This window comes from Gallinula chloropus (genome assembly GCF_964237585.1).
Source record: "Gallinula chloropus genome assembly, chromosome: 1".
Classification (NCBI taxonomy): Eukaryota; Metazoa; Chordata; class Aves; order Gruiformes; family Rallidae; genus Gallinula; species Gallinula chloropus.
The window spans coordinates 6,949,678-6,960,667 of NC_140085.1; the positions used below are offsets into that span (position 1 = coordinate 6,949,678).

Sequence of the window (10,990 nt, forward strand, 5' to 3'; positions counted from 1 at the left end):
TTCAAAAAAACAAACAGATTTTATCTATGTGACTTCTATGGCAGGGTTGTTCTACACTCTCACTCCTACGGTAGCAGTAACTCTGCTCCATTTCTGGCTCTAAGATGTTAATGCTCAATGTATACTGCTTGCTACATTGCTAGCTTTTTGCCTTCTCAAACTATAAAACGCCTGACCTCTAGAGATTGCAGTCTAAATCCTTTGAGGTTTGCTCCTCCCCTCCGTCCTGAGTCTCCATTCTGTGCTTATCTGTTCCCTCTGCCACTCTGGCTTCCTGACTGTGGGTGACCTGAAGCAATAGCCAAGATGAGCTGTGAATGTACCTGTATGTCCCATTTGGATTTTAAAAGCCACTCTTAAAAATCACTCTTTTTTTGTTCCTTGGTCGCATCATACAGATCGCAGGCTGACTGTGTGGAACCATTTAAGACACCCAAGGTCTTCTCCGCAACTATTTTCAAATTATGAGCTTATTACCTCCAAGTATATCACCACAAACCTTGTGGTGCCAAATTTCACCTCCCAGCCTTGAAGGGATCCTTGCCACGGGTGACACATCCCCACTCATGTCACCCAGAAGGTTTCTCAGCACAACCCTGACCTCCATCCCGAGGCCCTGGCTGCAAGTGTTCCGTGGGGGCTGAGGGAACAACAGCCGAAGTTGATGAAATGCCTCCCTGTCCCCACTTCCGCGCCCGCAGGAGCTCCCAGGAGCTGCCCGTACGCCCAACCGATGGCCAAGTCAGATCCCAGAGCCGAACCGTCGGCCGAGGGAAGGGCCGCGTCTCAGTTCTGCCCCGGCAACGTTCCCCGCCCAGAGAGCAGAGGCGGGGCGGCGGTGCTCTCTCGGGGAGCGCTGAGGGGAGGCCGCGGCTCCGGCCCGGGGCGGGGGCAGGCGAGCGACCCGCCACTCCTCCTTTGCAGCCATGGCAGCCGGCTGGCTCTGGCGGCTGAGGAGGCCCCTGGCTGCGGCCTTCAGCAGCGCCGCGGAGGCGGGAGCCGGGCGGCCGTCCCCGCCGAAGAAGCTGACGGTGCGGCGGCAAGCGGGGGGCGTCCGGTGAGGCGACGGCTGTGCGGGAGAGGGGAGGGAGGCACCGCTGCGGGCCCGTCCCGGAGGCCCGGAACGCGTTTACTGCTTTTTTTCAATGTCAGCCCTCGTTGTCTGCTGCAGAGACATTATCTTGAGCAACCCGGGGAGGAGGAACGCGCTGTCCCTCTCCATGCTGCAGTCCCTCAGGGAGGACCTACTGCACGACGTCAAAAGCAAAGACCTCCGCGTGATCGTCATTTCAGGTAGTTAACCACTCAAGGCCGAGGGAAGAGAAGGGGCCGAAGCAGGGCGATGGGGAGTTCGACCCCAAACCTCTGGCAGAACTTCAGGAAATGGGGTGTGAAGGGACCTGGGGTGGCTCCACAGGCCGGCCCCAAGCACGCAGAGTGTGATGGGTGTCTTCACCCCTCCTGCCCCATGCTGCTTGGCTCTCCTCTGTGTCCCAGTTCCCACCCTCATGTACTTAATTCCTCAGCCATGCACACAGCATTAGCGACTGACTTGGGGTGTCTTCTGTTCTGCTGATAGCTCACAAGTGTAAGAAGAAACCCTCCTCCAAGTGACCGTGTGTAGTCAGGCTGAGAGCTTTTTCCCTTTGCAAAAACAACTGGTAGATGAAATAATTGGTTAGAAGCCGCGTGTAAATAATACTTAGAACAACAGCTGGGTTCTAATGGTTATCAGAATGAACATGCCCAAGTGGGGGGGGTTTGTGCAGGAGCAGGCAGAGCTGGGGTATGACTTGTCATCAGAGGCAGGTGTGGAATGACAGGGTTCACAAGATCTCTTCAACTCGTGTGCTCAGTTCCCTGGCCTGAAGCCTGATCAGCCTCATTATCCTTGCCAAGGGTTCCTATAAACTTTTTTAAATTCTCTGGTAAAAGAGAGGCCATGATACCAGTACTGCAGCCGCCTGTAACCTGCAGATGTAAAACACCATCTCACAGAGCCTATCTGTTTTCTTCCTCTTGGGTATTAACCTGTACATTCCTTAAAGATAATGAAACCTGAGCTGTTCTTAAGCCATCTGTTTTTCCTCTGCTATTTTAAGATAATCTTCCCCTGCCCCCCTTCCAAACATCTTGGAGAAATAGGGTTATTAATGGAGAATGCTGCTGTTTCCTGTATGTAGAGGAAAACAGTGTGTGTTTGTGCACACACACATGTGTGTGGGTGTAAGCTAACTTCACAGACGTGAGTTTAAATATATATAACGAGGTTTAAAACAGCAGTTATTATTTTGTGAAACTTGTTAGGTTCTTCTTTAGGAGTACAGCAGTCTTGGAGTTTGTGAGCATGATGTCATTTGGTTTATTGGTTTAGTTTAAAAAGAAATTACATGTTCCTGTTGATTTCCAATTCCCGTGCCAAGGGGAATGCAAAAGAAGTCTCAAGAAAATAGAAAGATTTCTGGAGGAATGTTTTGAGTCCTTAACACAGACTCAGTCCACAGAAGTGGACTCTTCTTCCCTGATGCAGATATGATTAATTTCCACATGTGTATTACTGATCCTGTGAGCTGACTGATGTTAATTGTGTGGTTATTTTGGGATAGACTGTGGCACAGTAATCCAGTCCCTAAGAAACAACTGCATAGGTACGCTTGTGTCTGCACAGTAGTAGCTGGGAATGTCACATCCATACAAGCATCTGAGAAGGTTTGGAAGATTCAAAAGCATCAAGTTGGATTATTCTTACGGCAGATACCCCCACATGACAAAGGAAAACTGTTGTGAAGATAGTGTACCCATAAAGGGTGTTTGGATCTTAGTTGCCATTGGAGCCAAGCAAATCCAAAACTTAGGTCCACAGCAACCCACTCTTCTGCTGCCTGAACCTTGGCCATCTTTTTGGGATTCTCCAGATGACAGTTTTAGCAGTGGAAGAGAAGGTATCCAACAACCCTTCTGGGTCTCCTGTAGCAGAACAACCTTTGTATTTCCCTTTTTTTTTCTGTTGTGGCTTTGAACACCATGACACAAACATGTTTATTTAGGAAAAGTTAATCATTAATACTGGGTTTAATCAGTAGGGAATAACTTTAGTCTGAGAGCAGAGCACTCCATCCTTGCTCAAGCTGAGTACGTTTTACCAAGGAGCTGGTCAGTACAGTATCCTTACAAGAAACTGGGTCAGAGGCGTGAAGCACGATGTTTTTAACTGAGTGAACTTGGAATGGAAATAAAAGTAGCCCTTTAAAAATGTGTTACTGTGGTTAAATGTTGCATTCTGGCAATCTAAAGTTGTCACAAACCCCATCAGGCAGTATTTCAGAACTCTGTAACTCCCTCCCTGCTCTCTGTGGTTTTGACCATTGACACCTCTGTGCCTTTAACTGTGGCATTGATATGCCACTACCCTCATTTCGTGATTAATTCAGACTGAGTTTTCCTGCATTTCTTTGCAGCTGAAGGACCTGTATTTTGTTCTGGCCATGATTTAAAGGAACTGTCAAGCGAAGATGATGTGAAGCATCATTCCCAAGTATTTGAAATATGTGCAGAGGTAAGCAATTCTTCTTGGGTGCCATCCCTTTTGCCTTAAGACCAAACAATGATACTGCTTTAAGGAGGGACAGCATTGCTTGTCCACTAGCTAAAACACAGGCTGTTGCTCCAGATTCCTTTTTTTTTGCTGCTCTGCCTTTTAAATACCCAATCCTGGTGAAACTATGTTTTCCCTAGGTTTTTCTACGCGCAAATAGAAGGGTTAGAATGCCACTGTGCAGGTCTCTTACCATGGGTGCAGTCCCAGCCTGTTCCTTAGTTTAGCCAGTGCTCCTTGCAGCCAGGTATTTGGACTGTGCCTTTCTTAGACATCTAGGGATGACCACCTTCATAGCACTTGTGACCAAATAGTCTGTCACAATATCCAGCTAATAAGACCAGCTTCAAAATCAAGTAGAGAGTGTCAAAGTAAGATCTGACTTGCTGGTTGCCCAGTCAGCAGACTGTACAAGCTGTTACAAAAGCACAGACAGAGCTGGAGGTCATGAAGTTAAAGTGAATCCTGGAGAGAATGGCAACCCCCCTTTGATTGTAACAGCAGTAGAGTCTGACCCCTAATCCTGCCCAGCATGACCACAGAAAGTAATTTGGAACCTTTTGTTCTATTTCCTCCAGTAATAACGAGCTCTGTACACACTGTCAAGCCCATATTTAATAAATGCAGTAAAAGCCATGTGTGACAATTACCACTGAAGGGTCTTCAGTGCCATAGGAAGGAATCATCCTGGCAGCTTTGCCTGGATTTCACCTGGGTACACTGATCACAGAGGTAAGCGCAGGTATGATCAAATGGCAGGTTAGTCCCCTCATCAGAAAGGAGCCAGGGTCCAATAGTTAGCAGCCAATAGTTTACTATTAATTGTGTGGTTGTGGGGCAGAATACCAGTGTGTTGTCAATGAAAAATGGAACCATGCAGCTTCTGGGACACAGAAGAGGAAAGATCAGGCAGAAAAAATGTGAGACTTAATGTACACAGCATGAAGTCAAGAGTTGGTAAATTTGTCGCTTTAAGGACCAGAGGGATTTAAATTGTCCTGTAAATGTGTGTGGCATTGTGGAGCAGTACAGCAAGCTTAACTTTGATTAATAAAGAGCCTCATGGCCAAGAAGACCAATGTTGTCCTGCGGTGCAAGAAGAACAACATGGCCAGCAGGTCAAAGGAGATTCTCCTCCCTTCTACTTTGCCCTGATGAGGCCACATCTGGAGCACTGTGCTCAGTTCTGGGCTCCCCAGTTCAAGACAGACAGGGAACTACTGGAGAGAGTCTGGTGGAGGGCTACAGAGATGGCAAGGGGACTGGAGCATCTCTCAGACGAGGAAATGCTGAGGGAGCTGGGGCTGTTTAGTCTGGGGAAGAGAGAGAGGGCATCTGACCAATGCTTATAAATACCTGAAGGGTGGGTGTCTAAAAGCAACTGACTCTTCTCAGTGGTGCCCAGTGATAGGACAAGGTGCAGTGGGCACAAACTGGAACAAAGGAGGTTCTGTCTCAATATGTGGAAAAACTTCATCGCTTTGAGGGACAGGCTGCCCATAGAGGTTGTGGACTCTCCTTCTCTGGAGATCATAGAATTGTAGGGGTTGGAAGGGACCTCGAGAGATCATCGGGTCCAACCCCCCTGCCAAAGCAGCTCCCTAGGACATATCACTCAGATAGGCGTCCAGACGGGTCTTGAATATCTCCAGAGATGGAGACTCCGCCACCTCCCTGGGCAGCCTATTCCAGTGCTCTGTCACCCTCACTGAATATGATCCTGTGCAACCTGCTCTAGGTGATCCTGCTCTGGTGGAGAGGTTGGACTGGATTATCTTCAGCGGTCCCTTCCAACCCCAACATTGTGTGAACCTGGAGGTAAAAAAATTAAATTAAAAAAAAACCCAAACAAGCCCAAAACAAACCATATGTCATCATTTAGAATTAAAACCAAGCCTAGCTGTCATTGTGAGAATGGTGCCCCAGCACATAGTAAATTTTGTAAGGGAACATTATTACAATAAAATAAATATATCCTAATTTCAGATTAATATTCCTGGGGTCATGAAATTCAGAGATGGGGAGATACTCAAAACCCATCTCGGCAGAGTCCTGGACAACCTGCTCTGCCTGAGCCTGATTGAGTAGGGGGCTGGAGTCCATGATCTCAGGAGGTCACTGCCCACCTAAAGGCTACTGTGAAACTGGCAAACAAGTACAGAAGAATTAAACGTAAGAGCTGAAATGACAGTTGAAGCGATCTCTTTTCTGATCTTCATGGTAGTGGTGAGTGCTTCAAACTCGCTACCTGAGCATCCTAAAGGGATTTCAGTTTCTCATAAATCACAGTTCACCATTATCCCTGTGGAGGAAGAAGGTCTTACTGTTAACTAATAGTGGCACTTCACAGGCAAACTGCAGTAGAGAAGTGAATTTCAGCTTGATTTGGGATCCTACTAAGACTTAAATTTTATTGTCTGGTAGAATAACTGACTTCTGCGCTTTCTTGGTCAACAGAGGAAGGTACTTTTGAGGGCTTCCAAAATGGGATTGTGTCTCCCCAGATTTCAATAGTTAAATAGCATAAATGACACACCTACAGCATTGTGGACCAGGGTGTCCAGAGCATCAGCCTGGTTTTCAGGAACCTTGGCTTCTACATCTGTCTGTGCCTGGTAATGTTAAGCAGATCATCTCAGCTGCTACACCTGTTTCCCCACATGTATAAGGATGTTAACAAGACTCTATCATGCAGTATCCAAGAACTAAGTACTCTCCACATAGGAGTTTGAGCCAGGTGAGAATATGGCTTCTCCAGAGGCTTTTCAAATGGAAACCAGTAAGTACCAGGGTTGGACAGGGTTTTTTTGAGAAACAATTGACTTTGAATTTTTTGTAACTGCAAGAGTACTCTGCAGTTGTTTGCCTGCACACAGGCCCATATTGTTATTTGTCTGTTGTCTGCTTCTCCCAAGCCACTGGAAAATTGGTTTTAAACAAAGCTAAACAAGAATGGAGACAAAGACTGATCAAATTCAAAACTGTAGGTAATTTTACCTAAGCCACATAAAATTAGCTAGATTTCATCTGCTGGAGAAATTGAGTGAACATTTGTTATCTTGCTACGTTGTGCTAACAGGAGATTTATTTTTTTAAATCCAGATAATGGCTGTAATCATTTAACTAGCATTTCCTATCCCCAGGCTTTAAAATTAGGTGTTTGTTGATTCCCACTTTATGGAAGGAGAATCTGAGTTAGCAAAGTTAAGACAAATTCATTTTGAAGTTGGATGACCAGCCTTCAAGAATTACCTGAGAGAGAATGAGAGCTTGAGCTTATTTTCCCATCTTACATCTCATGCAAGCAGAAAAATGTGTTTCCTGGCAGGTAAGTCTGTCCCTGGAATGCAGAGTAGGCATAGAAAAACACCTGTTGTTTGCTTGTGATTGTGTTTGGGTCATACCAACCCAGGCTCATGCAGACACCAGCAAGAGGCTGGTTTAATTTCTCAGGACAAAGTTTTATTAAGTCAGTTTTCTATTATGTGGCACATGAAAGTGGGGTTGCCACGTCTCAGATACACATCTGCCCACAGCCAGAACACCAGCCCTGCGGCGCAGAGGCGGCCTCGCTTCATGCACATCTGATAACAGGTGTTTCTGCCCTTCCTTCCTGTGTTTCCCATTTCTGCTGGAGGTAGCAGGACCAGCTCGTGCTACATAAACACAACTGTGCAGCTACCGGAACCGCTGTCCTTTTGTGCATTGAAACAGGTTTTGCAGACGCTTCTTCTACAGAAATCCACTTAACAGAGCTGAAGAATGCACACATTGGGTGTGTGAAGTGATTGCAAGTTTTAGAAGAGCCACTGCTTAAATTTCAGGGACTACCTGACCACTTTCTTTTCTGCATGCAGGTTATGACTTTAATCCAGAAACTTCCAGTACCGGTGATTGCCAAAGTAAATGGCTTGGCGACAGCAGCAGGCTGTCAGCTTGTGGCAAGCTGTGACATTGCAGTGGCGAGTGAGAAATCTCAGTTTGCCACTCCTGGAGTAAACATCGGGCTGTTCTGCTCCACACCAGCTGTGGCCCTGGGCAGATCTCTCCCAAGAAAGGTAGGCTTCCTTCCCAGATACTCTGTAATGTTGCTAGGAGTAGGTTCCCACGTTAGGAGTTCTGCTTCCGTTGCCTAAACGTAGTTTTCCTGCAGTATAACATCCAAAATATTTCATTGCAAAAGACATCTTCATAACTCTTTGGATTGGGAAAAATAATAAAAGGATGAACTCTGTTTCGGGAAAGCAGCTTCCTTTTGATGTGATTCCAGCCAGCAGGAGCTCATACGAGCAGCACACCAGCTCAGCGATCCCTTTCCTTTCCAATAGGCAGCCCTGTGCTTCAGATAGTGATACTCTCCCCTGGTGAGGAAGCCCCTGCAAGCTCAGGATTTCAATCCCACTGAGGTATTGATTCTTGCCAGGCAGTGACATTTCACTGCCAGCATGATCTACCTGGGTGTAGATCAAGATGCTTTAAATAGCATTTAAAATCCTCCTACGCTTTCTTCCTCCTTTATTTCCTACTGATGGTAACTACACATCTCTCACAGCACAAACAGTAGTAAATCTGTATACTCTCCTTAGCTGAGAAAAGAAATTTTAAGTTCTGAACCAGTTGGGTTCATGCAGGCAGACTCTCCAAGCCCAGCAGGGCTCTGCTGAGATGCAGGGTCTTAACTGCACAAGTCCAGTTGCTGGATAAAAGCTTCAACTTTAAATTTCCCATCTGTAAGGCCATCATGCTCAGATATCATCAGTGGAGGTTTGGAGTTTTTTCCAAGTGTGCCATAATGTACAGTTAGAACTGTTTCTGAATTAGTATTTCTGGAGTTTGTGGTTGCCTTTCTAAAATGTGTGGGATATATTTTTCTCTGTGGCACTTTTCAAAGAGGTGAGAACAGTTCTCAGGATTCCAGGTTTCACCTTTCATCAAAGGAAAAGTTACCATTATTTGTAGCTACCAGAGCAAAGATTCCAGTGAGGATAATCAACTCTTACGATTCAGGTCACCGGGCAGAAAATCCTGATAGGTGTGTAACATGGAATAGTCACGGAGTGTTTGGGGGATTTTTTAGTTTGAAACCTCAAGTACAAGATGATGGAAGCACGAGGAGATGGAGCTAGACGCAGGTATAAGAAGGATGTATTTTAAAAATCCCCGACCAACCTTAAACTAAAGCAGATATTTTCAAAAGCTACACATTGACTTAAGTCTTTACTTATCATTATAGGCCCAGCTTAAAATACACAATTCAGTCATTTGACATTGTGGATCATCCACGTCTCTCTCAATTCCTACTGCAATGACTAGAGATTCTGGGCTTTAGAAAAGAAACACAGAGGTGTCAGCCTTGGCCAGATGCAGTCATTGTGCAGGTTTGAAAAAAGGCCAGCTTTAGACCTAGTCCTTCTGTTTGCTTAATACTTCCTCAGCAGTTTAAGAAGCCAAAAGATGGAAATCCCTAACTGGTTTGGGTAGGAGGGGTTCTCAAAGCCCATCTAGCTCCAACCCCCTGCCATGGGCAGGGACACCCTCCTCTAGCCCAGGGTGCCCAAAGCCCCATCCAACCTGGCCTTGAACCCTGCCAAGGATCCAGGGGCGGCCACAGCTTCTCTGGGCATCCTGTGCCAGGGCCTCACCACCCTTATAGGGAAGAATCTCTTCCTTGTATTTATTAAAGTCTCCCCTTCTTCAATTTAAGGCCATTCCTCCTTGTTCTGTCTTTCTCTGCCCTTGTAACCAGCCCCTCTCCAGCTTTTTTGTAGGCCCCCATTAGGTACTGGGATACCACTCATCACTGGTCTCCATTTGGGCACTGAGCCATTGACCATAACTCTTAAGTGAAACCATCCAGCCAGTTCCAATTCCTTACCCACAGAGTGGTCCATCTGTCAAATCCATGTCTCCAGTTTAGCAACAAGGATGTCATGCAGGACAGTGTCAAGTGGTTTGCCCAGGTCCAGGTAGATGCTGTCAGTTGCACTTCTGTTATCCACCAATGCTGTAACCCCCTCATAGAATGCCACCACATTTATCATGCACAGTTTGCCCTTCATGAAGCCATGTTGGCTCTCACCAATCCCCTCCTTATTTTCCATGTACCTGAGCGTAGTTTTCAAGATCCACAGGTCTTCCTTTTTTATCCCTTTATAAAATTGGGGGTTGTGTTTCCCCTTTTCCAGTGGGAACTTCACCAGACTGCCATGACTTCTCAGATATGCTGGAGAGTGGCTTAGCCACTTCATCCACCATTTCCCTCAGGATCCGTGGATGCATCTCATCAGGTCCCAGGGACTTGTGCACCTTCAGGTTCTTTAGTAAATCTTAACGTTTGTCAGACTTGTGCTTGAAGGAAGAACCTGAAATTCCCCAAACAAGCCAGACCATTAAGGCCAGTGAACTGAATTAATACAGTATTTTTTCTTATGCAGGTGGCATTAGAGATGCTCTTCACAGGTGAACCTCTTTCTGCCCGAGAAGCATTAATGCATGGGCTTGTCAGCAAGGTGGTACCAGAAGACAAGCTGGAAGAAGAGACCATGAAAATCTCTCACAAGATATGTGAAAGCAGCAAAGCCATCCTGGCACTGGGGAAAGCCACCTTTTACAGACAGATCACCCAGGACCTTGATACAGCTTACAGAATGACTACTCAGGTGATGGTAGACAATTTGACTTTGAGAGATGGGCAGGAAGGTATTGAAGCCTTTATTCAGAAACGTAAACCTGTCTGGTCACACTCTCAGGATGAGAAGAAATGATTCTTTGTTTCTGAGCTGCCCTTAACAGTGCTTTATGATTCTACACACAGTTGCCTTTGGGAACTGTATTTTTGTTCTTGCTGAAAGTTAAACTTCTCTTGTTGCATACACCAAAACCACAATACATTTATTCTAAGTGTATAATAAAAGTTAAGAAAAAATCATACCAAATGTGGGGGTAGAAGGGTTCAGAAGTGAATTTAATCTGTGGTTTTGGAGGGAACTCTGTGCTGCAAAACTCACTTTTCATAGAATCATAGAAGGGTCTGGATTGGAAGGGACCCCAAGGATCACAGGGTTCCAACCCCCCTGCCACAGGCACAGACACCAACCTCCAGGCCTGGATCTACACAAGGTTGCCCAGGGCCCCATCCAACCTGGCCTTGAACACCTCCAGGTACGGGGCATCCACCACCTACCTTTCTGGGCAGCCTGTTCCAGCACCTCACCACTCTCTCTGTAAAGAACTTCCCCCTAATATCTCATCTAAACCTTCCCTCCTTTAGTTTTAATCCATTCCCCCTTGTCCTGCCATTGTCTGCCCTTTCAAAAAGTTGATTCCCCTCCTGTTTCTCTGCTCCCTTCAGGGACTGGAAGGCTGCAATGAGGTCCCCCTGCAGCCTTCTCTTCT

At 46.3% G+C, this 10,990-nt stretch overlaps 1 protein-coding gene across 1 annotated transcript; it reads left to right on the top strand.

Annotated features, from left to right (window-relative positions):
- Window positions 1–926: 926 nt before the first annotated feature.
- Window positions 927–10,523, top strand: ECHDC3 (enoyl-CoA hydratase domain containing 3; the record flags this gene model as incomplete). The annotated part of the gene is made up of 5 exons (XM_084279615.1): window positions 927–1,057; window positions 1,172–1,293; window positions 3,459–3,556; window positions 7,453–7,653; window positions 10,030–10,523. The coding sequence occupies 5 exons, from the start codon at window positions 927–929 to the stop codon at window positions 10,357–10,359; spliced, it is 882 nt and encodes a 293-aa protein (XP_084135741.1). The 3' UTR covers window positions 10,360–10,523.
- Between the last annotated feature and the right edge of the window lie 467 nt (window positions 10,524–10,990).